We start from the raw sequence: 27,709 nt of genomic DNA, 5'->3' as shown, positions 1-27,709 counted from the left end.
TGCATCAGTGTACAGTACGATGTTTCACAACACGTATTTTTTCAAGTTTAAAAATATTCTGCAGGGTATGTTAGCAGTTTCTAGTCAAGAGTCAACGAATTGTAGTTTAATGAGCTCGTACGCGTATACCCAGAATGTTGATAGATTGCGGTACATACATTTATTCATGATTGAAAGTAATTGACTCAGCTTATTAGTCAAATAGGAAGTACAGTTTGCTATGAATATGATCGTGAAACTGACATGAAAATACATTAAAAAAGAGCGACTTGTTTTGTAGTTTGGTATTATAAATCAACAATGGGTATACAAATTCAAAATAATATTTTACAAAAAATTGACATTTTTGAAGTTTGTTTGGGGATTAATATCGTAAGAAGTTTCAGTGCAAGAGTGAGATTCTGACGTCTGACCTGTACAACCCCAAACAAATATAATTAAATTTGATTTCCCAGAGTTTGATAGTTTTCGGGAAATTATTATAAAAACAAAAAGCACAAATTTATCTGTGTTTATCTTGGTAGGACTGTCATTTTATGACCTAGACAACATATGCTAGTCTATCCATCTTTTTTTTTTTTTCTTGATTTTGCACCATGATTACAAAATCACACATATAAAATTTAAGGCATTGTTTCTGGATTTATTTCCTTGCCAAAAGCCTGCTGAACTCAGTCAGTAAAGCGAAGGTTCTTGTACAGCTAAGCTGAGTATTAAATTCTTTGGTGTATTTAGTTTGGTTGCTTGTCTGAAGCAAGTTTGAATTCTATGGTCTGGCTGCCAAAGATTCGCACGAATAATTTTTTTTTGATAAAATCATACGCCAAATTTTGGCGATATAAATGCTGGAAAAGCCTATTTTTTATTGTAAATTTATCAGTCCTGCAGTATTTTTCGACATCACTGGCATACATTTCACCCCAAAGGTATTTGTGCGGGATTGTACTGGAATGCAATCGGGGTCTGAAAAGTTTTATAGGAAGACAGATATTGGTAAACCTATTGATATGTATCTGGTTGCACTTTGATAAGCTATTTTCACAAGCAAAGTGTCAGCACTTGGCACAAATTCAATTAGCGCGACTGTTCCTCTAATTTACCTTTGGTACATATTTTAGGGATGTGCCTTTTCTAAGGCCTTATAGTTTCTGTGTGCTTGTGTTCGAAAAAAAGGTCAATCAAAAACGAGAACAATGGATGTAGATGAAGAAAATCAGATGAAGACGACAATCACAAAGGGCTCAAGCGGCCACAACCAAATAATCCATGTCCGTCAGGACTCGGCTTCGGAGCTGGAGGCTCTCTTCAACACTGTTATGAACCCCAACTTTAAGAGCAAGTCGCTGCCAATGAAAGCGCGCAAATTTCCAAAGTCGTTTTTCGAGCAGCCCGACAAGCCGAGACACAGTCCGCTCTATCACCACGGACACAGTCAGTCGATGGGCGGACTTAGCGTTAACACAGCGCCGCCGATAATCCACTCTCGGAGCTCTAGTTCCGATTCGAACACATCACACACTTCGGTCGGCATGACACCAAACACAAATAACAATAACGGAGCCTCTTTGGGTTCGCCGGCGGCCATGACAGGGGTCAAGGGCAACCACAAAGGTTACTCGCTTTCTCCGGCGCAACGAAGAATGGCGCACAGTCCTTACTCGACACCCCAAAATCATGGAAATCTACAGGTGCCTGGCCAGGTGGGAAATTTGGTTTTATGTACTGTGGTAAAACGATTAGGTATAAAAATAAGTAGGGTACCTGGTGTTAATATCAATATTTGGGTTCCTTTGCTTGTGATCTATTTTTTGTATCTGTTTATATTGTTCTCTGATTATCCGCTATATTTATATTTATTTATTGCATTTTGGTTAAATATTTATTGCATTTTGGTTAAATTCTATATATAATAGTTCTATTTTATGGTAGTATGCAGTACTTGGTTTCCAAATAGTCTGCTCAGAAGTGACAAAAAACTAATAAAAAAGCAAGTTGTGAAGAGTTATTAGGTTGTTAATTTTATCTCTATATGTTTGCATTTTATTAAATCTATTTCAAAGTAATATAGTATTTTCTACAACAACAATGAATGCTAGAGAATTAACCAGCAACCACTCTTGACATAATTTTCCCACTTTATATTTTTAGACTTTTTCGAAAATTTGGTAAAAAAGTATACCTATTTTACCCTTTATTCAATAATTTGTAACATTTTTAATAAAATGCTACAGGTTTTACACAAAAAATGTTGTATTTTTCGATTTAAAACAAGCACATGACTACTTCTGATTCACTTTTATACAATTTTGCATTTAAACACTAAAACAAGCCTCATTCATTTATCTGTTGTATTGTTCAATAGGTTAACTTAAGTCATACATCATCTTCAAGGTTTCATAGTTCAACTATCATCACTCTCTGCATTTTCCCATTTGTTGCAGATATCCCACGCAAGGTCCAAGTCATCACCGGCCAGTTTGGAGCTGATGAACGTGGCCCACCTTCAGGTGAAAGCATCTGATATTCCCCCAGACATGCCACTTCCCCCTGGCTGGTCTGCGGCAAAGACTGGGGACGGGCAGCAGTATTTCATGAAGTAGGTTTTAAAATAAGGTTAAAATATATACAATATTATTGTGTTCTACTGTGTGTATCATGCTGATTATTACCCACATAATTTGTTTTCTTCATGTAGGATTGAAACCGCACCAGCTATATTTGTTTGATTGTGAATTTTAAGATATAAATACATATATATATATATATATATTTTTAAATTTGGACTGTAGTTAATTTTATGTCCATATAGATAGATTTTCGATGTAAATAACTGCCGTGGGAATATTGTATTGCCAAGAAACTTGTTTATAGCCAATCAAGGCAAAACAGCTATAGAAAGTTTAACATAAATAATTGTGTGTTTCATGCTGAATATTACCCACTTAATTTTTTTTGTTGTTGCTTCCATATAGATACTATGTAAAAACTTGTAGAATGCTGCTACTAAAAACAGAAAACTGACTCTGTTTTATCAATCTCTCTCACTAGCCACAACGATCGCACCACAACCTGGGAAGACCCGCGGATAGCGATTATCAAGCGACAGCGGCAAACCCAGATGGCTTCATTACAGCAAAGCCAGTCCTTGGCCGTCTCCTCAAGTGCTCTCACCCCTACCACTATCCACAATAATGGACAACCTGATGTAAGTGTGCCCTATGTTCTCTCCTATCCAGTGTGTGTCAGCTGCAAACCACCAATATTGTATTATTTTTATGTACTGTACTTAAAACTATGTAAAAACAATTAAAAAAAAACTTTGTTAGGCATGGATTTCTGTACTGCTTTATATCTGTACAAGACTGTACTTGTTCATATCTGTGTTTAAATTTGAGTTGGCAAAACCTACAAAACAGTAATCCAGTACTTTTTGTTCAAGTAGAATTTATGCAGTTTGTCATTCTTTTGACTTTGACTGCTCATATGTTTTTTGTAATATGGCCACAAAGCGAATCAATTACCACCCTAAAATGTATTTTTAAACAATAAAACTGGGGTCTTAAATAGGTTTTAAGAGTGAAACCCTATGATAATGAAATATGGTAAAGATATACTTCAGTGCTGCTTCTAATGCCACTATATCTTAATATGCTCTTGCTTTTTAGAGAACTTTATCATCCCTACCCCCTGGTTGGGAACAGGCAAAGACCCCACAGGGTGAAACTTATTACATCAACCATCAAACCAGAAGTACAAGCTGGACCGATCCACGACTGCAAAGTGAGTGTTTGTTTTAACAGGTTTTGATGCAGATTTATTTGTGTGTAAATTAGTTTTTATATGTTATCAATTAGTTGTGCTAAAGGGTAAATTCATTGTTGGACAAGCACCATTTAATTGTTTTATTTTTTAGGCATGTATTTCAACTGAAAGTATAGTAATTTTTTTTTAATTAAAGCTGTGATACAGCAAACGATTTTAACTACCTGTGTTGACGGCGATGTGAAATCTCTTAAGTGTTTCACGAAAAACAACATTTAGCCATGGTGCATGTGTTATCTCGCTTTTCACACACAATCATATTTTGCAATATCCCGCAGAACGATTTACTTTATTACCACACGCCTGTTAGTATTTTTAAGAGGTGTTTAGCATTTGGTAATCACCATGTACTTAAAGCTGTCACAAGAAATGCCTGAAGAGTTACAGTAATATATATCTTTCGCTGTTAGACGCATATGATCTGTTAGCAATTTGGAGATTCCCACGCAGCTGATTATACCTTGCATTACTTTGCACAGTGTAATTTACAACCTGCTGCCTACAAAGTATATCTTGAAAGGACAGGGATTTTAGTATTTAGTGATTTACAAACCCACCCTGAGAAAACTGATTGATTTGTCGTTTACACTTACAGCAGTGTAAAAGCCGGATTTAGTTCTGTTTGTTCCGTTTGTTAAAAAAAACGTCAAAGTCTATCTTGATTTTTTATTTGTGTATGTTTTTTTCTAGTTGTGCGTAAAATTGTGTTGCAGCCAGTAAGTATCTTACGCTGTCACTGAATGTTTTTATACATTAGTAGTCGCAGGGAAGAAATGTGTCACACAAACGAAAACACCCTTAACCTTTTAGTGAAAAAACATGTTCAACGGCAATTGCCCATGGAAAAAACATATGTTTATGAAAGCAGTGTGAGTCACCTGGCTGTGTGTATGTGTGACCTAATAGCCATATTTAATTTCAAACCGCTTATCACGTGTTGTTTACCTGGCGATGTGTTGGCCGATTTTCCGTCGTATTTTTCTTTAATCAAAAGGCAAGTTTTTTCGATCTTCGTAACTCGATTACGGTCGCAATTAGCAAAGATCAGCACCGGCGGGCGGCGTCCGGAAATTGATAAAAGCTATCATTTTGCAGGCCAGCGCTTGTATATTGCCCGTTCGGCGTCGTACCCCGAGGCGACGTCATAACTTTGTGGCGGCCGTCGCTCAAAGAGACACTTGTCACCTTGTTCGACATTTTGACGCAAAAACAACCTGACATTTACCTGACACAGTACGCCTTGGCGCTTTTGTCTAGTATAAATTCTCTAGCATATGGGAAGATCTAGTTGCGTTTAACAAATTAACTTAGTAGGTGTCATAACATCGTCGTTTAAAACCGTTGTCACAAAATTTAATAATTTTAAAAATACCAAAAAAAAAATTAAATTCATTTTGTTGAGCTGCTCGTTTTTATTTACACGTAGTTTTACAGCAACCTAGGGAAAAAATGGGCTTTTGTGCTACGTATGTTGTTTATCTTACGTGATATATTTCTACCACAAAGCTCAATTCGCAAGCCGGTTAACTTCGTATGTCTCTTTTAAAATCAACAAGGTTTTGAAATTACGTTAAAACAGGTAAAAAGGGCATAACCTGTACACTTGAAGTACATAATATGTAAGCCGGCCAAAGCTCAAAAACCTTAGGGAGCTTGATGCTGTTGAAGTGGTCATACTTAGGCTGGACTCATCAAAGCCAAGTACTACAATTGTGTTACGTTGTACCTGGCAGTCTTTCATTATCGTGTACTACCACGAATTCGCTCGCTTAATCACGAATTCGCTCGCTTAAAAAAATACAACCTTGCTTGACCTACGTTCTGAAAGCTCTCTTCTATCGCCGGGTTGCTTTTGCGAGGTCAACGAGCAACACACAAACGTGAAAGCTAATTTCGCTGTAATCACCGAAATGCTGGGAAAACACCAAAACTTTTCGTTCTATCAGCATTTTGCCAAATCGGTTTTGAAGCTCAGCGCCTGCTATAGCCAGGTGATTAGTCGGGAAGCGTTTCGTGACGCACAATGAAGACTAAGTGGTCTTTGTCTTGCCACCGAGTTCACCCAATTACCGGATCAGCGTCAACTTGATCGCACATGCCGCCTTATCTTGTTTGAAGGCTTAATTCAAGGCACCACAGCTTTTCTTGAAAATCAGCCCCACTTCATTTTGCTTGGTTTGAGCGTGTTTTGAGGATTTTGTTCGTTTGGGCCAACATAAACTGAGAGCTTAGGGACTTGTTTATGGTTGATTTCGTGTTGATAAATTATGTCAGGCGAATGTTATGCTTTCACGTTTTGTCCAACGTATTTTGTCCATGTTTAAATTTAACCAATTCCAAATATATGCTTGGGAAAACATTCACTTTTCCAAAAAAGTTACTAAAAAGTTGTAACCTAATTTTTGTTAAATGTCTCTTTCGCGAAGGCCCAATATAGTTAAATGCGGTTATATCTGGTATTTAGTTTGATAAAACTCGCCTTTTAAAACATGTTAAATGAATTGTGAATGGAGTCCAACGCTAGCAAGGCGGGGAGTTGATTCATAGAAAATTTACGAATTTAATTTTCCGAGACAGGCGGTACCAGAGTCCCATTTCCCTTTGGTACATTTGCGACCAGCAAAATCCCGTTTTTTTTTCAATTGGATATATTAGATAGCGACCGCCTGTGTTTCGGCTGTAATCAAAGGCGCCAAAGCTGCCCTGCTCGTATTTACGAAGTGACCCAAAAAAGTGCGGGCCTGGTTTCCGAAACTCAAATCGGGCGTTTCCGTAAATTGCTGAGCTGCGCTTTCGGACATCGTGGCGTCGTGTCGGCAATAGGCTATGTCCCATTTAATGTAGTAGCTTTGGGTGTACTTCGAAATTCGCATCTTTTTTGTGCCTACATGTAAACCGCCTATCGTTCCTTTTCAAGCGAAACTCAGTTGCACTTTCGAGTTGTACACATTGTCTGTAATACTCGGCGCAAAAGCGAGAGGAAGGGTATAAATTGCATGCTGTTTGGGCTTAAATGATTTTACACACCTTGGTATGCTTACTGCGACCGGCTGTGCCGCTTAACCCAGCAGTTTCCTTAGAAATTCAGTAGCGAATAAAAGCCCGATAAAACCCGTGCGACAAATAAATGCCCGTTTGCTATCCACTGCTTTGTGCCGGTCGCCGCAATTGCCAAATAAGGACCCGGAATCGCCTTCGCCTCGCCAATCGCCAGCTAATGTTACACTCGCCGTCTTAAGTTATTCTTCCCCCGAAAAATTCAGCCTTTCGCTGGGCCGTGACGTCATTGCAAAACCTGCCCTGCAGGGGTTATAATTTTGTTCATTTTTTGTGATTTTGCGCCACACAACTTTTATTAAAACCTGTATATTACGTAGGTTAATATTTTTTTAGATTTTTATATATATTGCCGAAAAAAACAGCAAAATTAAACACTACTTGTTTGCTGCCCTTCAAAAACTACAGAAGCTTTCGGCATGCTAATCATTGCCCGGTTTTGTGAGGATATTACGTTTGTAGAATATTTGTGTTTTTAGGGCATGTAGTTTAAGGCACTTTACGCCAGTTTTACAAATTTCGTTAATCTTGGTTCAGATTTTATTGCTTTTTTAATAACCCCAGACGTCAGACCTTTCATTAAACTCTTTTACGGCGTGAGTGGAAATACATTTTTTTTTTACTAAATCCCGAGTGTTAATAACATTTTTTTTCTTTTTTTGACTTCTACAAAAAGACAAAGTATAGATATATGTTTGTAGCGGTAAGAAAACTGGTGATATTTAATTTCTACCTACACTTTTATGACGTGGCCCTTTAACGCAATAAATTTACCAGGAATTTCAGTATTTGTATCGTTTAGAATAGCCACCCCTGAAATTTGCAAAGTAGCCGAGGGTCTTTCTGGTGAAGCGTATAGTCTCCGCAGTATTTCTTAGGCAGCCAACATTCTAAAATGTGGAATCCTAGACGCCTTAGTTAACCTAGCAGCGCCGATAGCTAAGTTGTATTTTTTCAAAACTTTGCCATCGTTACGTCACAATATGCCGCAAAAATTGTTGCTCGCTTCGTGACATCAAGCTCGTTTTAATTGCTCCCGAATAGGAAATAATAGTTTGCCCAAACATCCCGCGATCGGCCCATTAATTGCCCTGTTGCCGCGACGATTAGGCGCCCTCGTTTCGTTAACCTCGCAACGTTAATCTACCAGCACTGGCAATTTACTTGTTGCGCCCACTCGTATTGGCCAACAAAACGCTAATTTCGCCCGACGACTTTTGGACCGCCGGCCTTTTGATTGAAGTCCGTGTTTATAGCCGATTAGCCGTGTGCTGTCGCGACATCTGCGTATTGTTCGTGACTTTGGTTGGTGCGATGTCCGATACTTGATAATCTTTTCCGATACCCGATATTTTGGAACAAAAGTATCGCGATCCTAGACCAAGTGACGTCACTGCTAAGCTGCAACAAGCGAAATGGTGAAATTAAAGCATTCAAATTACCTGTGTTTCAGCTATTAGGCTAAAACTTGCCTTAGGGTTAAGGAGTTTAGTTATCCTCCAGTTGTTGACCTATACTTCATACTATAGGTCCTATAGTATGGTTTTCAGTAATTTATCTTTCAAGCATGAAACGCTGCGCTGAAAGTTAAATCATGGCTGAAATACATGTATTAATCGATTCGATACCACCTTTATACATATGCAATGATAACGATAGCTAGAAATTACTTCAAGTTAGCGTTTTCGAAGGCCAACTTTAGCCTGTGATTTGTTTAATCTTTTGCCACTCCATCCCAGATAAATTCACTAATCGTTTGTAAATTATCCGATAATTGTTCCGACCACTATAGCCTATAGGGATGGCTGATATTTTTTCTCCAGTTAGAGTGCTGTAACCCTAAATTCGTTTTCGTCCGCAGCCAATTTATAATTGAAATATTTTTAAGTCGGCCATTTGAGTAAATCGTTCACACGGTTTCTGACCTGGAAACTTATTATTTGTGACCGGTAAATCCCACAACTGTTCATAATAAATACAAGGCAGATATGTAGGAATTACCGAACTGTTTTGTTTTCGAGATATAAATTTAAAGCTATTAAAACACGGCTTTGTTATCTGTCCGCCGTTATGTATTTCACTATTTCAGTATAGAAATTCAGTTAAAATTGTGAAATCTAATCTAAATAAATTATCTTAAGACTGTTTATTTATTAAAACAGATAAAACATAAAATAATTTCTTAAAATCTTACAGAAATATATATATTACGCCTATAAGGCATCGTTATAGGCGTAATATATATATTTCTGTAAGATTTTAAGAAATTATTTTATGTTTTATCTGTTTTAATAAAAAAAAAGTCTTAAGATCTTTGGATACGAAGACAAGAATCTTTCTTTTACATTTTATTGTCCGCGGGAGATCCTTACTTATCTGAAGTGTTTCAGCTGAAATAAATTATGGTATTTCTGCAACCAAATACTACCATTCATATTTCGATTTGACCATGGCTAATTCGCACAGTATAACAGAATTAAACTTACGAAACCGTTTGAAAAAGACATTTGCTGGCTTTTCTCGACGGGCGGCCGCGCTTAGCGACTTAAAAGCCGCTCGATCCGCTAATTCTTGCGTCACAATACTGGATGACCTCACTGGCCCGCAGATCCGACAATGGAAACTGGCAAGTTGCGTCACAATCGCATTACGTCATTCCTATTTTTTTTTTCTAACTCGGGGCGGTGCCTATCGCGCGAGTTCGAAATATTTCGCAACGATTTCGGGATGATTGCAATCGCAACGTCTCTTTCTCTTGTTTGTTTTTCGATTCCGCACAAGGAATTTTTCGCGGTCAGTCAGAAGTCCTTTCTCACAGTTTCGCCCGATGAAGATCGCCTTTACTATGTAAAGGTGGTTGGGGAAATTTGCCTATTAAAGGTTGTTCGTTACGTATTCTCAATACCAGTAAATGTTAATGAAGTTCCGACGGAATTGACATCGATTACTGATCAAATTGAATGACAAGCACCGAAATTGCTGCTCTAGTGTTCACTAGTATTGAAAAAAATTTTCTAACGTTTTCAAAATCTGTCAAGGACAAGTTATGCGTTCGGCGAAATCTAACTTGTAAATCAATTTTTATTCGTTGGTCACCAAACGCAATAGTTCTACTGATTCACTATTTTTTACGTTTTTGCCAACCGACACCGATTTCCTTTATATACCAGAAGTATGGTCATAATATAAATTAATTAAGAATAACTTCCAAATAGCATATCGGTTTATCTGCCTATATTTATTAAACGTTTTTTTGCTTGTTAACTTGGCATGATGCCAAAAAAATTAAAAATTTGTTTTGTTTTTTTAGGAAAATATGTATAATATTTTAGTAGTGAAATATTGGCCAAAATATACCGATACCGATATATCAGTCGATCCAAATTATCAGCCAACATCAATCCATCTCTATAGTCTTCAAGTTTGCCTTTAGCTTAACGCAGGGGTTCTTAAACTTTTTAACCGCGGACCCCTACTTTTTTTAGCTTCGCATGTACCACGGTAGGCAAGAAATTTTCAAAAACGACGTCATAATACAAATAAACTTTATAAATCTGCTGATTTCGGTCCAAAAATGTAAAAGTGAAATGGAGTTTAAGTACATTCAGTGCAAAACCGATTTATTTTTAAACCATGGACCTTAGTTTAAGAACCCCTGGCCTATAGTAACATTAAAAAGACCGATTGGTGAACAGTGAACAGCAAATTATAACGAAATTCAGGCGCCGAACGCCTCCCAGTTGTAGCGGCAGCGTAGCACCGAAAGGGACTTGAAAGGTGAGCCGAGTTAAAAACCCGCAATTTGTCTGTCCCGCCCGCGTCCGATCAGGCTCTGCGACTGCGCGCGATCTACCTCGCTGGCACCGACTTTGAAATGACGTGGCCAACTTTAGCCGCCTCTCCTGTCAAACAGCTGGACTACAGCAGGTGACCGAAAGTATTTTGCGCTGTAATTTCGTTTCCCCATGTTGTTGTTTTTTTAGTTGTGCAACAAAAAGTTTTAAAAACTGCGCCTCGAAAAGGCCTGCCGTTTTTTATAAGAAAAATTACCGTTTTCCTCTTTTTTTGCTCCAGGGCGGAGTGACCTGGCAAATTCCTATTTATTTTATTTTGTTTGTTGTTGCATTTTTATCTTCTTTCTTGTGTTGAACATTTTGCATAAGTAACCGAAAGGTTGAAAAAAATCAGTAAGAATTGCCGGAAGAGCTTCTTTTCAGTAAACTTTTTTGAGGTGTGCAGGCCTTAGTTATTTCTGAGGGTTTTTTCTTTAAAGTGTACTGGACTCTTAAAAACGCCAACCTGTTGGTTTTAATATAACTACTGTGCATTTGGTCGCGTCCTCGTTAATTGTAAGGAACGAAAATACACAATTATTTGTTGGTAAAAAACATACGCTGTGCCAACCATTCTCTGGCGTCAGGCGACGGCCGAGATCGAACGATAAAAGGGCGTGTAAATCACCGCAGCTCCACCCCTACATTCTCAGTAGCCTAGGGACTTGGTCGGTCGGTAAGACGTGACGACTCGCCTTGTTGGTAACCCTGGCTGTGGCTGGAAATTCGCGGGCGCAAAGGCGATAGTTAACGCCAGACCTGAACCGAAAATTTCGTAGTGCGAAATTAAAACCGGAACGGAAAACTGTACACAAATTTCATACAACCCTTTTTGAGATAGGTTTTAAAATGGGAAATTGGGACAGTGTAATAAATAAAATGTCTTGGCATTTGCAGATATTTAATACATTCTTCGAGGCTAAATGTTTGTACATAAAGCCGTATTTTAAATGTGTTGGGACATCAATGCTCGCTACCAGTCATCAATACGGAACTAAGGGCCCCCACCTTGATATTAGGGACAGACCACAGGAAATCTATCACAAATGTCGGGATATGGAAGGATTAAACAACTTTCTGCAAAAACAAACAGCAATCCTTTTCCCAGAAAAGCCAGCAGTTCTTTTACGATCTTTTAATAATTTCACCTGAATTGCTAGCTTTGCTAGAGTATTCTGCTTGTACTGATCCGGAATTGTGGTAGACATTTGTCTTGCAGGGGCCAAGGTGATTTCCAATATCACATATTTAGCGAAACCCTTTCCCAGTCGGCAGTTGGAGCTAAAATTACTTCAGCCCAGTAGCCCGAATTGCCCTAAACCCAAGCCGAAACCAAAGTAGCGAGAAACGAAAACGCTCGGCTGCGGCGACTGAGTCTCGGTTGAGTGTTCGCGCAATGTTACTCAGGCGTGGTGAGTAGGGCGACCGCAAAGTGTGGTGTTCAACGGCGGTCTAAGCTCTGCAGGTGAGCGCTGAGGGTGTGGCCTTCTCACTTGCCAGAAATCGATTCTCTATTTACTAGGGATGTCCGATAATATCTGATCGGAGCCGATACCCGATGCCAAGTGGTGGTATCGGTACTTGTCCGATATTTGGTTGCCGTCCTTGTCAATCCGATGCCAAACTAATATAGGAATTTCGGCCATGTTTTCTAATCAAATGCAGTAAATTCTACCTTCAATCAAAGGTAAACCTATCAACAGTTGTAATAGGTAAACAACTGCAGGTAACTAAATTTCTTAACTCAAAAGAAAATTTCGGCCAAATAACCTGAACAAAAGCCGTAATTTTTTTTGTTTGATGTATTTTGCTTAATTCAACATAGTAATGACGTCATAATAAGGCTTTGGATCGGATCGCGATGCTTTCTGTCCAGAATATCGGGTATCGGAATCCGATTAAAATTGCAACCATCGCACATACCTACTATTAACCCAGGGCTTCTTAACTCGTTTTTGTCCGCACCTCGCCTATATTTAAATAACCCTGAGACCCCTAGCATATTTGAATACAAAGTGTGTTTCCAGAGATGCATCTAATTTCGATAAGCAAATTAACTGATGTTGGCTTCATTGACCAGCAACCAGTGGAAAATCACTGTGTGTGAGGAAGGCCTGTTTAAACAATATGGGTTAGGTTATTTATACAATATGGAGTTTGTTGATGCTCAAGAATAAAAATATTACTTTATAAGAATACCACGTGGAGCCTACCCTTAGCCATGTAGCATTTTTTTCCTTTCTTCTAGCGATAAAGCTGAAACAATGCTACGGATGAGTTACCTTTAACTTTTCTATTACCGATGCTAAAACCACAAATAAGTTTCGATGATTCACCTTTAAGTCATGGGCCAGTTCCACATTTCGGCCGCTTAAGGGTAAACCTCAGTGTGACAGGTTGTTGGTGGAAAAAAGGAGTTGGAATGGTCGTAATCAAAGAGAAGATTTACCCACCCCAATTTAAGCTTTTTTTTGTACGTTAACTAAAATATGCGGCTTGAACATTGTAGCGAAGCGCTGCCGACCAAAAGACGTCTAAACTGTCCCTTGGCGACCCACCGTAATCCCGCGGTTGATTTAAAAGCCTTCCCAATGTAAACTGTGCACCACGACTCTCAGCCGCAAAGTCTAAATAAACACTCGCGTTCGCTTTTGTATCCCGGGTGTCGGCGACCCACTCGTTTTTTCAGCTTTCTGCGGACGCAGTGGTGTTGTGTTTGATGCTGGATCTATGTCTGATTTTATTCAACCCCTTATTTCCTTTTACACACTCATAGTGGACCGTTTTCTGTAAGGCAACGAAACTGGTAAAGTCAATGGGCCGCGCTGCCACGGTTCACTGATGGTTCACCCCCACCAGGGTACCACTTCTTATGCGTGAGGGTGCCGACAGTTATCGTAATGACAAACTGAACGTGCAAAATACGAAGATATCTCCTCGCCTTAACACGCAAATGACGACAATGGCTTCAAATGGGAGAAAATATACTTCAAAAAAGTCAGTCATTAATAAGTTCTCGACTGACTTTGACTAAGACAGGAAGTTTTAAATTTTAAATATCGTTAGGTTTACGATTCTCTTTTTTTTTGCTTTGTTATGAAGCTTCCACTTCGTAGCAAATGTTAGTGCACAATAAAAGCGTGATAAATTAAGGAATGTTTTTGTACATTGCGCAAAGTTGGCGTGTCTTGTTTTAATTTCGAGGCGTTTGACATTACATTAAACCAGTCTTCATCAACCTATTGGTCGCGACTCAAAATTGGGTCGCCGTTTTATTTGGTTGGTTCGCCGACTGCAGCACTTGTACATGGTTAGACTTAATGAGATGGTATTAACAAGATTTTCCCCAAAATTTGTGGAAACTGATCAAGCAATCCGAAGGCGTGACTTCTATTGAATTAAATTTAAATTCGATTTTTTTATGATTTGGTCTAGTTCAAAACTATTTTATGATTTGGTCTAGTTCAGGGGTGTCCAACTCAAACATGCCGGCGTGCCAATTTTTATCCTATAACTTCTTCCCGTGCCAAAGTTTAGTAATTAAGTCTTTTTAATAATAAAAGCGTTTTAATACAAACAATAAAAACGTGTAGTTAGCAGTGCACATTACTGCATCTAAATGTCCGTCGGTGAGCTGACTTTTGCTTTTTGTTTCTTCACACCAAACTTTATAGTTATGTGAATACCTCCACTGCAATATAATGTTATAGTATTGGAAGTAATTGTTAGTTGTCGTGATTGCAGCGATTGTTTTATATTGTGAATAAACAAAGGCAATTTGCTGCATAAAAAAAATTAGGTATTTTTTTTACAATTGGCTGAATAGCCAATTAAGTAATTTAGGGCGGCTTGTGTGCCATTTTTTATTTGGCACGCGTTTCGCTTGTTGGTCATCCCTGGTCTAGTTTGTATTTTGTTCACGTTAAGCTTACGAAAAGTTAAGTGAAAATAATGGGACCCCCCAAAGCTTCGCTCCTGTACTTTCGCTTATTATTTGGGTAACCAAAAAAAAAAAAACGACTGGAACATTACATTAAACAAACAAGCAAAAGGGCTGTTACGCGTAAAAAAATATGTTTTCTGTAAGGTATCGTAAACCAACGAAGTTGCAAACCATTGCGAAAGATAGAAATCTCTAAAGTCCGGCAGCCACTGTTTGTTGCGCAATTGTTAAACTGGATTTCAAGGTGCTTGGCTACTTTCCGGTCTTTTCAACACGCAAGTGTTCCGCCAAAATGCCGGGTCATCTACTTGAGAACCTGTCATTGGTCTTGTACCGCACGCAAACTCAAGATTAACTCGTTTATTGACACTACAGGGATACAGCTGGCGTTTAGTATAATGTCACTGGTACAGGTGTACATAACTTTCGAAGAACGCAATGTCGTTTTTTATCAATGTCCTCTCGTTGCTTTTTAGTCTTTTCCTGTTTGGATTTTTTATGGAGATTAATTGCCTTTGGGTCTTTGGAGCAAGCGGGCGGTTTTACTTGACACGATTTTTTTTATTTTTTTTATCCGTTGGTGTCTAGTGTCTAGTTTACATGGGGTTTTGAACAGTTCCAACAAAAGTGTGAAAAACGATCTTTTGCTATTGCCGGTGAATATCTCGCCAAGTCGAAAGAGATAGCTTCTCCTGGACACTTCTCACAACTCAAAAAAACAAGGCCGTATTACCTACCTATACTTAGCTATGGTGGCCGGTCTAGTGGTCTCGTTTGGTCATATATATGTGTGCCGTGTGCCATTCCAATCGGTGTTTTGTGCGCTCGCGATTTGACTTCCTGTCCCGGTCCAATCATTTGTCCTTGCTCGTTGATGAATAAAATCGCTCACGCAACGCCAATTGGGCGTGATGCGAAACTTGGCTTAAACCTGTCTATAGGCTTGGCGGAGAGCTTCGTAATTTCTCTCGCGCGAAACGAACGTAATCCACCTTCTTCTGCTATCATGTTTCCCTGCAGCTGGCGACTTGTTTCATTTTTTTGGTCTTGTTTCAACCGTATGTCGTTTTTCGCCTTAAATGTTGCCAAAATGTTAAAACACCTTCTTGTCAATGCCCATACAGAACTAGGCATCGTTTTTAGCGTTTCGAATAACTCTTTCTTCATTTTCTATTTGTTGAAATTCAAAGAAAAAAATGAATAAAGAGTTATTCGAAATATTCAAAACGATACTTAGGTTGTAGTAAGACGTGGTAAAAATATTAAAGCCTCAACTGGAGTAGGTATCATTTTGAACGTTTCGAATAACTCTTTCTTCATTTTCAACATGTTCAAATTCAAAGAAAAGAATGAATAATAGTGAAAATCAATTATTAGAAACATTCAAAATGATACCTACTTGTGTATGGGCTTTAATATTCTTACTACGTCTCACTACAACCTTCAAACATTATTCTCCCAAAGTTTACACCTTCTTTTGCGATAGTTTTTTATTACCTGACGACGTTTCACCTGAAAATTTGTTTGTGATTAAAGTTGCACAGAAAACATATATTCAAATTTCGTCATTTTTTACCACTGAGTTTCGTAAAAATGGCAAAAATTGGGTTCTTTTAAAATCATTCAGGTCAGAATATGAATGAAAATTCACGCAGGGCTCAACTTCGGGCCGATAAGGAAATCGACTGTTAGTGCAAAGTTTTCGCTTTAACTGTTATCTCCCCATTAGCGGTATCACTGTCGCTTGGTTGTCGAACAATGGGGTTTGTGTCCCAAGGGACAGCTCACAAATTAGGTCTAAACCATGGTCTTGCATGAAACAAACGCGGCTCTGTACACAAACTCGAAACTTGCACTGTTTTTTGAGGTTTTTCGCTGCGAAATAGATGCCGACGCTCCGGGTTTGCACACATTCGGTCGAACCCCCCTGAACCCAACCTTAACCGACCGATCAGCGCTCTTGTGCAAACGACAGCAGACTTGACGCACGTCTACCCTGGCTTGCATGTCTCGGTCCCTCCTAATCTGGCCGCAAAATCTTCGAAATTGTGGGTCGCGACGTGTCGGTGTTTGCCTCGGTTTGTCGTACAGCCACTGCATGACGCTGCAAAACGCAGTTTGTGTCGTCGCGCGTCATCGAAAATACCGGACTTCGGCCTGTTCTGTGTCGCGGATGCAAAGCGCCCAACTTAGTCGTCACTTTCAGACTCATTTGCAATCTGAAATGCCAAAATCATGAGCGAAAGAAAGGGCGCGTTTGATTTTGCAACGCTCGTCGTGCGATATCTTTCCGGATTTAGCTCGTGGTTTTTTGAAGGGCGTTGGAAATTTTTCAACCCTGTTTTACTTTGCCGAGTCGGTTGTACCACAAATTTATGAGATTTTTACGGTTAAAAAGGGTCAATTTTGGCCCTTTTTTCAATAAAAGGTGTAAGTCGTAATGCATTATTTAATTCTGTGAGCCAATTTTACGGCGGTTTATAAATACGCTTTAATTCCGAACCGCAATGCTTCTAACGAAAAAAAATTGAATTCTAGCATGCGAGCAAATCTACTCCGAACAGTGGGGTCAGTTTATACGCAAAACTGCTATAAAGCGCTCACACGAAAGAGAGACGACGTCATGAGTTATACACAAAACAAAAAAATCGGCCGCTACAGAACTGGCTGTCCGGTGGTGGCTTCGGTGGCTACGTAGCTCAAGCGGCCAAACGCTTTCCTGCTCAATTCGGCAAGCGGCGGCTACGCACCGCAACACGCAGCAGTCCTAAGCCCGTCCGGAAACCAGACGTCTAAAAAATCGCCGTCGCCCTTGCTAGCGCGCTATCGGGCAAGGCGGGCGGCGGCAGGTTACTGGAAAAGGTCCGAAGCGCTTATCTGGCCCGCCCTCTTTCTCTTGGTCGGTGCTCGTTCGTTCGTGTACGACTGTACGCCGCTATCTGGCCAAAACGGCGTGTTTACGCTGTGCTGTGCAAATTTGTGTTCGTGTGTAGGCGAGCTCATCGCGGGCGTACACTTGCCTTTGTGCTTCCCGACCTGGCCGCGACCGGCTTCGCACACAGTGCCTGGTTTGAAAGTGGACCTAATTTAAACGTTACGTCCAGTTTGTCGGGGAAAAAACGTGTCGACCCGGGAAAACGCAAAGGTGAAAATTAGCCGCGTTTCTTTTCAACAGACAATCCAAAACGCCTGATATCTTTCTACCTAGTTTGCATTTTTAAGTGTTGCTCTATTTGTAAGGATATTGCACGTAGTTAGACAGTGGTGTTACTAATTAAGGTGTTCCCCATGATAATGTCTTGCTGTACCGACGCTAAGACCACATGATCTCCGTTTTCAAAACGATATTTGACTAAGCACCTATGTGTGTTTTTTTACCAAGTTTCCAAAATCGTTTCACCTTCTCGATACGTATTCCCACATTACAGATAAATCCACTTTTCTTCTTAAAACCAGTTGATCCAGATCGTGCTAACCGCGTTGTTTAACGTTGCATATCGTGTGTGTGCAACTGAAACCACTAAATTGGCGCTTCTGGGAAGTTTCGGCCAAAAAAGCACAGATGTATTACCAATTTTAACGCTTGAATGTCCTTTCGTTTCTGTCTGGTGCTATACAAAACGCGAAATGTCAATATTATGTTTTTATTCCTTGCCTATGCACTAGCGCCAATCATAGGCCGCAAAATATTGGGCGTTTACGTTTCTTAATCGGGCTATGTTTGCTGCTCTTTTGAAAGGCAAGTTTTTGCTAGTTTCGTGGATTAGTTTTGTTAGTCAAGGATTCCTCCCTTCATTCAACATACTTGAAATTACCCGACGCCTTCTATCTTTCATAAAGGTTATTCCCACCATGAACAGAGGTTATTCCCCATCGTGTATCGTTCGTTTGGTAATTAAACTGGTTCTAGGCGTCTTCTTTATTTAACCCCTCTAACAAGTTTAGGTTTCAATATTTACCAGAAAAACAATACTCTCTTGTCGCCCATATGCTTTAAATACGGCAAAGCTATTGAAAAGGGTACTAGCAATAAAGCGTTGTGAGTTAAAGTTGAACGAATTGAGCTTTACGAAGCTACCATTGCCATCACTGTATTACGTCTTCACCAAAAACCCTACATTAAATAATAGGCCCCCAACCAGTTTTTTATTTCGTCATAAACTCGTGTCAACCCCAAGTGCCCTGCGGACAACGCCGCCTTTCACTCAAAGCACACCAATTGCCTGTTTCGTTGGCCAAACGACGAAATTAGATCGGTCCGCTATTTTGGGGCGTCTCATTCGCGAGCGCCCTCGTAGAACCCAAACCGAAAAAAATGAGCTTCGGGGTAACTTTTACCTCGCGTGACCTCACCGCACCTGTGGCCCGTCGGCGTCAAAGCGATTTCGATTCTTTCTTTGGTTGCCTCTTAGCCATGTCCCAGCTCTTCGGTTTCACGGCCGACTGGTTTGTAGCGCGAACTGTACGGCCGATGCTGATACGCTGTAAAGCGCGCGATCTCGCCTTGTTTGTGCTGCGGGAGGCTTTGGGCGTCCGACGCTGGTCGTTAAAGGTGGCCTTTTCGCAGGCCAAACTGCAGCGGTGTTGATGTAAGCGTTTTCGTTTCTCGCCTTAGCCTCAGCGTTTGCTGTTTCTGCAAGGTTTTCCATCTTTCTTGATGGTTTAAAGTTGTTGCCTTGCAAATGTGAAACAGGACAAATTTTTGACGGGAAACACGCCTATTTTCCTAGCCCTAGATCATTAACTGTATAAAAAAAACATTTTATGGAAAAACATGGTTTTATTTTATTCCTAAATATATTCAAAGGTGCCATTGGGCTGCCCATGTTTACCCAAGTTGGCTTGTTGTTAAAAAATTGAACCTATATTTAAATGTCAAAAGTATTTCATTCCAACATCATCCAGTTGTGTTTTAGTACACTTTCTGCAAAATTAAGACACCCACAAGTCACAACAGGTTTTACACAGGGTGTTGGGGACTAGCTAATCTCAGCTACAAACACTGCCTATTTAATTGTTTGGGATAAGTGTGTTGATTTGTGGCCATAATTTTAAATAGGTGTATTTTGAATTTCATTTAAGTGTCACATCATTAGTCTTTAAACGGTGTCTTGAACACTGCTGGGCACCCCTAAGGTCATTCAGATTCCCTGAAAATGTCAAAACAATTATACCTAAGTGTGCTTGTTTATGACTGGCCATATATTGTAATATGGTCACCAAGCTGCTTATGTTTTTAAGTAATTGGGGCTACATTGCCACAAGGATACACAGAAACACTAATATGTGATATGAACCTAAAATTATAAACACATTTTTATTTGAGATAAACCCAACCTTTGACACTATGTTTGCATGCCAACATTTATTTTTTTGTCCATCTTATTTTAACCTATAGTCTTAGCAATGGTATCTTTGGATTCTAAAAGCCGCCTTACTATGTTTGCACAGTTATATTTCAAACAGATACGGAAATGTGTGTTAGAAGAAAAGTTCCATGGGACAATGGATTCCATGCCCTTACTTTATGTACTAAGCAATAAATAACTGTTCTAGTGATATTGACGCCCACATAAAAATGTATTGGCACAGGGCTGATTTTTTTATAAGACAGACAATGTGGCACCCAAGCTTTTTCATTTGGTTTGAAATGAAGAAACTGCAATAAAGTTTTTATAAATGGATAAAATTAAGCTTGTGTTCTAATTTTCATCAATGATTAGAAGCTATAAATGAAAGACATTAAAATACCCAAATGTTGTTTTTTTGTAAGACAAACAAGATGTTTTGAAATAACTTTGGTAAAAAGTCTTCATTGGTTCAACATTTTTTTGATTCTATATAAACTATAATTTTTTTTCTGTTACAGATTGAAGTACCACACAAATTATTTAGAAATTTTTTTTATTGACATGTCAATGCCAACCTGTTTTCCATTTTTGGTCGGACCTCGTCTGAATAAACATGGCAGTAACAGTTGCCAACAGTGTGTTTCCGATTTTGTGAATGGAAAGCTACTGTACTACAGATGTGTCCCTGTAAACAATGTGAATGTGGAACTGCTTGTGATGAGTCAGGTACTTTAGAAAAAACAAAGGCCTGGCACTTGTGTGCTTCCTGTTGGGTCTTTTGTTTGTTTAGCAGCTCTCGGCCAACCGAGATGTCTTCTGCTTGTGTTCTGCCAAAATGTAGGCAGTCGTTCTCAAGCAACCCACCAACGGTGCGCTTTTTAACAGATTAAATTTTAAAATGACTTGAAATTACCAAGTGCAATTCTACACGTTTCAAAATTAAGACTTGTTCATCTACAGAGATAAATCTTTTATTTTAAGAAAATTTCAGCAGTGAATATTTCATGTTGTGTACATGCCAAAATGTAACTTGTAGTAGATATTGCAAGCAATGTTTTAATCCATTTTATTTATTTATTTATTTATTTTGTTATTTATTTACCGGCAATCAGGTGGCAGTCTTTTAACAAAAATTAGAAACATACATATGACAACCCATGCTAGCCTAACGAATAACCAAATACAGTAGGACTATTAAAGGACATATAGAAGTAGGTAGTATTTGTTTACCTATAGTCTTGGCACCATAACCATTTTGTTTGTGGTATTTGGTTCAGCATTTATAAACCTAAGGCAAACTAAAGCCAGGGTTTCATTTATAGACTCAAGCAAGCTCAGTAGTAACACACGCCTAGTCCCAGAGGACCGGCCACAGTTAGGGCTTGCCACAACATCGGACACTGTGGTTTTTTAGTTGTTTTTGTTTTCCAAACGTGCCCGCTCCCCTAGAAATCACATCTGGGTCCTATTGTGTGTTGGCATTGATGTGGCCTGCCGATTGTATTACGATCTGTACTGCCGAAAGAGACCAGGCCTTTATTTGCTTGCGTGACTCTGTTTTGTTTGTACAACGCTGTGTTGGCAAACAAGAGAGGCCATGGGGCTGGTGCCATAATCGTTAATGACTGTTGCCTATCCGCTGACCTAAATCACCACAACTAAGCACTTCTAGCCAAGCTCTTGTGTATTTTCTCTTGTTTGTGATTGTGCTTAACAGTTGGCCACTGGATAAAACCAGTGTGTTTGCTTGAGATTAGCATGGATCTTGGGTTTGGCAACTTTTTTCAAAGTTGGATTTGCTCGACTCAGTCGGCATAGCTTTTCTTTGAACTGGTTACAGTGTTTCCATCACAGAAATAACTGAAACATTTGGTTAAAAAGGAATTATACTTTAAAATAATTTTGAAAATTAGAACTACTTTCCAACAAAAATACACCCAGCTATTTATTGTTTTGGTTTTATAAAATATAATTCACCAAATTTAGGTTGTATACATTTCATCTAAAACCTTTTCAATAAACTTAACTTAATAGTTCATAATAATTATTTCCAATAAAATAATTTAATCTCATGTATTATTTCGCCCCCTTTTTAATTATAGATACATGAAAATAACAAGCATTAGTGGTTAGTGCTATAAAGGCAGACATAACATTATGTAATAAGGCTGTCCTTCAGTTGTGTGAACCAGACTTGAACTACTAAAATATTTACCCTACTTAAAGGATTAGAATTTTTAAAGATTTTCAGTTTTCCTAAAAATAGATTGCAATTACAATTACCAAAATATGTTGCCCTGATTTAAATACCTGGACAACTGGTATTATTTAGTTGCCCAAGTCTGGCGTGACCTTGAGTGCCATTTTTTTTCTTATGTTCTATATTTATGTTGTTTTTGTGTGTTCAGATGTTCCCCACCAAGGCAACAACCCCCAGAACAATTCCCAACTTCAGCAGCAGCTTATGAAGGTGAGTGGATTCCGGTGTTGAATAGTCCACTTGAAAAACACATTTTTGTAGAGATTGTTTGCAATCTAATGTTTAGGAATGCCCTCTGTTGAGTATAGAGTGTCCGAATTGACTGGTGGTAAAGTATCCTAAAATGTACATTCAACTATAGTTATAGCTGCTTGCATTATCTTTTCTGTGTACTTTAATTAATTAATTACATCTTAGTTTAATCTGCTTTTATAAAAACCACTGATGAGTAAAACAAGGTCAATTTTAAAGGGAAATTTGTTTTTCAATTTTTTTAAAAAGGGAATCGGTTCTAAAAAAAGTTAACATGTACAGGTTTTAAAATTGTATTTTGTTCAATATTATTCGAAACCCAGTCAATGACTTTTATAGACACAGACTTTTTTTCAGCCATTTTTTTGTAGGAAATGATTTTTCCAATGGGCTGACTAGAAACACAATGAGGAGTCACTTTACATTAGAAAAATAACCAGTTTTTTTTTACTTCAAACTTGACTTTATTTTACTGGGGTAATTGTAACCAGCAGTATCCCAACAGTCTGGGTTAAACGTCAAACCAGATTGCATTTTTACTTGTGTTTAGCGGAATTTTAAAGGAAAGGAGGGTTACTTTGTGCTATGTTGTGTTTTATGCAGTCAAAAATTATCGTTCTTATCTTTCAAAAATAACAATTACTGGGAAAGGAAGATCGCCTTGTTAATACAACGGACACTCAGTCCACATTTATGTTCATTGTAGCTGATTCTCACTTATTGAAATTTATCTATTTTGTGACCTCCTCAAAGTAACGGATTTTATGTTAAAAAATACAATAATCTAAAAACCTTACTGAACCATACGACGAACTCGAAATATACCAAGTGTTATGTTTACTGCAGGTGAACCAAATGGAAATGGCTGGCGGCCAAAGCAGAGTGGTTAGTAGCGGAATGCCCCCACAGCAGCAAAGCATGCTCAAGCATTTCGTGCAGGAGAAAGAACTGCTGATGAGGAAACAGCATTTAATGAAACAGGTATATACTACTGTTAAGATGTTGAACTTCATTGATTGCAAAATGTACCCGCCCAAATGAAAATTGATTTTAACTGAAAATATATTTTTGCTTGTTTTTTGTTTTTTTGCAGAGAAGCCCAAACTAAGAGTGTTTTGTAATATTTATCTAAATTAAAAGTTTCTGCCAAAAAAGAAACAGTTATACTCGTTTGGTCTTACATCATGCTCGTCAACGTTCGTAGTATAGGCAATGTGTCACCACTCAAATAAATTTATTCAGAATTCGTGCCTTGTTTGCCTATAATCACATTTTTTAATTCCTTTCTTTTATCAGAAGTTAAGTGCTTCGTAATGTATAATCTTGGTTCTCGTTTTTGTTTAGCAACACTGTAAATTTTAAGCTTTCGTCGAATCCCTCCAAAAGTCGTTCTAGAATCTAGACCTTGTCTCAAAAAAAGCTCAAAGGTTTTTCGTTTGAAATGCAATTACTTAGTATACTATACTTGGTAGATTTTCTCTCTTTTTATTACCTATTAAGCAATAGATTAATAGTTAGGCGAATACTGCACAACGTTTTTTCAGCCTAAGCTCCCCCCCCCCCCCCCCTTAAAAACAAACATCACACTAAAAGAAAAAAGTTCCACTGTGTCGGATTTAGCCAATGACCTAATATGGTCTGTCGGTCTACCAAGCGACCGTCGACCGACTTAAAAATTCTGCATCTTTTTAAAATTCACCCATTTTTTCACTCGTTCTTTCTTAGAACCAATCCCAAATGTCGACGACCGGCCTGGATCCTTTCTTGGGGGGCAGCGGCACCCCCAACAATTTCCACCAGCGTGACCCGAGCCAGGATAGTGGCGTTGGGATGGGAAGTAACTACAGCCTGCCGCGAACCCCCGACGACTATCTGGGCAACGTAGAAGAAATGGACACCGGTAAATGTAAAAAAAGTAGAAATTATTTTAGGCAAAACGGGCTACATGCATTTCTAAGGTGACTGAAAAAATCAAAATAGCTCGAGACCAGTTCGTATGTTTTCCATAAAACAATGCCGAAGACATAATCCTAATTTTTTAGGTTGGTTCGTCTGGTTAAAATCAGTGATTCTCAAACTTTTTAAAGCAGGCCCCATCATTCTTTTAAACGGATGTACCAGGCACCAGACGAGAGGCGGATCGAGATTTTTTATTTGAGCTATCCCTGAAAAAAATGTTAGTAAAAAGACCATTGGTTAAACGATAGATATTTTGGTCGATTGCGTTCACAAAACACACGCTTGGTGGTACATAAAAGGAAAATGGACGCAATAAATGTTCAAGGCCGATCGACTAAAATGTTCATGCTTTGCGTCCAAGGCAAGAACGCGATAGCTGGTTGACTTCATCTTGCTATGAGTTGTGTTCAAGTTGTTTCGAAAAGTCCCGGTCGAATGTTTTTCCATAATGTAAAGCATATGAAATTGACATTTATATTAAAAATAAGTTTAAAAGAGTTACTGGAACTAAAGGTAACTCTGAAGCATGTGAATCCGCAGTAAGTTTGAATCGAATATTTTGCACATTGTAAACTCTGGGCTCAATTCAAGTCCTAATAGAATATTTGCCATCAATAGAGGTTTAACAGTCTTTGACAGACTTACAGCATAATTTAATCTAAGAATGATCTTACCCAAGGCAAGACCTAAAATAAAATAAAACAAGAAACGCCGCCTCTAATCAAATAGTTTAGTACGGCGTGTCGTTGCGTCATTCTAACGCCGTATATTGACTGGGATAAGCCTGCCAATATCCAGTGTTATGGTATGTAGCAAAAACGCACAAGGCTGCTACGAAACGCGATTATGCAGATTTAAAACCGCAAGCCGTTTGTCAACTGACTTGATAACAAAATACTAAACTTAAACTTTTAAACTCAGTTTATATAAGCTAACTGCGCGTGGCCCTTTCTTTACTTTTAGTTGTTTCTCTGTTATCTTTTTAGGCGTTTGTTTGTGGGAATATATATTTTTCAATTGACCTCATTAGTTTTTAATACAAATATATATATGGTAAAATAAACGGCCATGCACGCAAGCAGCTGTAAATAAGACCAACTACACGACCTGTCTGCCAGTTTGTTGACCAAATACACACTGATCTAGTTAATGAGCTTTGCCGTTTGGTGAAAATCACGTCATCTAAGGCTTTAAAGCTGTGATTTTCGTAGCATAACGATGGGCGGGTACGGTAAGGCGTAAAATGTGTTTTAAGTCCACACAAAGGTAAACTTTTGTAAATGGCCGTATTTGTCTAATTCTAAATAGTAATCAGATAACACTATATTAAGACAAAATGTATTGAAATCTTGACAGGCTTTTGCACAACCGTGCTGTGCTTCATCAGCTCAAAGTAGAAAATAACATTTTTAGGATACGTTACAATTTGTCTTTATATAGTGCCACAAACGTCAATGTAACGCTTTGAAAAAACTCTTTTTTTATATGTAGGCCATGTGTTTGGCAAATTTCAGGGCATTTTATTAACATTATACTAACCAAACTAGCTTATCGGGTAAATATTTTTGTACTCCGACGTTTAGACGACCAACACAGGGTACCTTCTTCAGGGTGAATAACACCGAAGCCTCTTACGATGCATAACAAAAGTGATTAACATTATGCCTGGTTCAAACAGTTGTCGCGATTCCTTTTAATTGCATGTGGTTTAAACGGGGTCAACAATTTTTTAAGGGCCTGACAAGTGCTAGGAATTGCGATCGTTTGTCTAATAAAAAAAATGTGTCGTATTTTTGGCTTGATTAGGCGAACAAAACGTTTGACAAAATATATATGGTCAGCTGCATAAAATTTTAGTTTAGTTTAGTATTCTTAATTGAGCTGAATGCTGACCGCAGGTTTACACAGGCCACCTGGGTTTAACTAATAGTTTACCTAGGGCAGGGGTACACAACTTTTTAACTGTTGACCGCCTCATTGACAGTTTTTATTCAGGGTGAATGACACCGAGATCTTTCACGTACATTGCGTCCATGTTTATATTTTAAACACCATCGTTGATGCCATTGCAGGCGACGTTTCCCGGCGTATTCACAACAACCAGCAAATCCCCGGCATGGTGCCGACCACCAACCAGCAGCAGCAACCAGTGCACCATATCGCCAACAACAACCAGCAACATCAGCAGCAGCAGCAACAACAGCAGCGATTCCCAGACTTTCTGGACACTCTCCCGTCGTCCAACGTCGATTTTGGTTCCAACCAGCAGCCACAGCAGCAACCAGGCGGAAACAACCAGCCGATGCTGCACCAGAACAATGCGCCGCTTGATGGCAACGACCTGGTGCCGACTATTTCCGAGCCACTTTCGCAGGACTTCGACGTCGAGAGCATGCTGAACCACGTGAAAACCGAAAACATGGACAGCGGCATGATCTGGCTATAACCGGTTTCTCTGAACCGGTTTCGGCCGGATTTCTGCTGTCTGTTGAACCAGTTGTTTTCTGGGTTTTTTTTTCATAGCGCATTATTTTAGCTTTTTGTGTTTTGTGACAATTGCCTGAACTTTTTGGATCGCAGATGTTTTATTACGCGTGACCTTAAGGTGATTGTTTCGATTGTGTAACCGCTACGATATAGCAAAATTGCTTACCAAATCATATATCCAATACATATTTTCTACTGGTACGGTCGTCGTTTTACCATGTTTTTATCTGTCCAATATAAAAACTCGACTTTCATTTTACATCTTACCGATTTTACGCTGTGTTTGCAGTTTCAAGACAAACCCAGTACCGCATGTAATTTCAATCGAATCGTGTGGAAAACACCTGCATGTATTTTGCGCGCAAATCAGATTTTAACAGAAACCAACATCGAGCGTTTGAAATTCAGTTTTTAATCGTTTTTTTTTTGTTTTCGAACTGTGTGAGTGTGAGTGCGTGTGTCAGTAAGCAAGCGTTGTGCTTTTTTTTCAAGCTTTCGCCGTTCTATCCGTTTGCCCGATCGAAGTTTCATGACCGATTCGTAGAGGCCTTGCCACACTTTTTATCGTAACCACGTGCCTTAACCCCGTTTCCTTTTTCGATTTTTGACCATTACGCCTTTTTACACTTTGCGTTTCTCGCGTTTTATACGTTTGTCTCTTTGTCGTGTTAGAAAGCAGACCCGCGTGGTCTTGCGTCATTTACCCTCTCTACATCTATATGCGAAATTTAGCTGTATACCCGTT

At 38.9% G+C, this 27,709-nt stretch overlaps 1 protein-coding gene across 1 annotated transcript; it reads left to right on the top strand.

The window, feature by feature from the left end:
* The first annotated feature begins 634 nt into the window (after positions 1 to 634).
* On the top strand, positions 635 to 26,925 carry LOC146145494 (transcriptional coactivator YAP1-like). The gene is made up of 8 exons (XM_083389741.1): positions 635 to 1,700; positions 2,442 to 2,596; positions 3,049 to 3,205; positions 3,666 to 3,780; positions 22,415 to 22,476; positions 23,365 to 23,499; positions 24,244 to 24,418; positions 26,550 to 26,925. The coding sequence occupies exons 1-8, from the start codon at positions 1,194 to 1,196 to the stop codon at positions 26,921 to 26,923; spliced, it is 1,680 nt and encodes a 559-aa protein (XP_083245867.1). The 5' UTR covers positions 635 to 1,193; the 3' UTR covers positions 26,924 to 26,925.
* Positions 26,926 to 27,709: the final 784 nt, after the last annotated feature.

This window comes from Ascidiella aspersa, chromosome 5 (assembly GCF_963924565.1).
Source record: "Ascidiella aspersa chromosome 5, kaAscAspe10.2, whole genome shotgun sequence".
In the NCBI taxonomy this organism is placed as follows: Eukaryota; Metazoa; Chordata; class Ascidiacea; order Phlebobranchia; family Ascidiidae; genus Ascidiella; species Ascidiella aspersa.
Note: the sequence above shows the minus strand (reverse complement) of the source record. Positions and strands in the feature narration are given on the sequence as shown.

Bases quoted from the DNA above. Each gene is read 5' to 3' on its own strand.
- LOC146145494 (XM_083389741.1), top strand. From the start codon at position 1,194: ATGGATGTAGATGAAGAAAATCAGATGAAGACGACAATCACAAAGGGC. The intron at 3,206-3,665 runs GTAAGTGTGCCC...CTTGCTTTTTAG, and splicing joins ACAATAATGGACAACCTGAT to AGAACTTTATCATCCCTACC. The intron at 24,419-26,549 runs GTAAATGTAAAA...ATGCCATTGCAG, and splicing joins CGTAGAAGAAATGGACACCG to GCGACGTTTCCCGGCGTATT.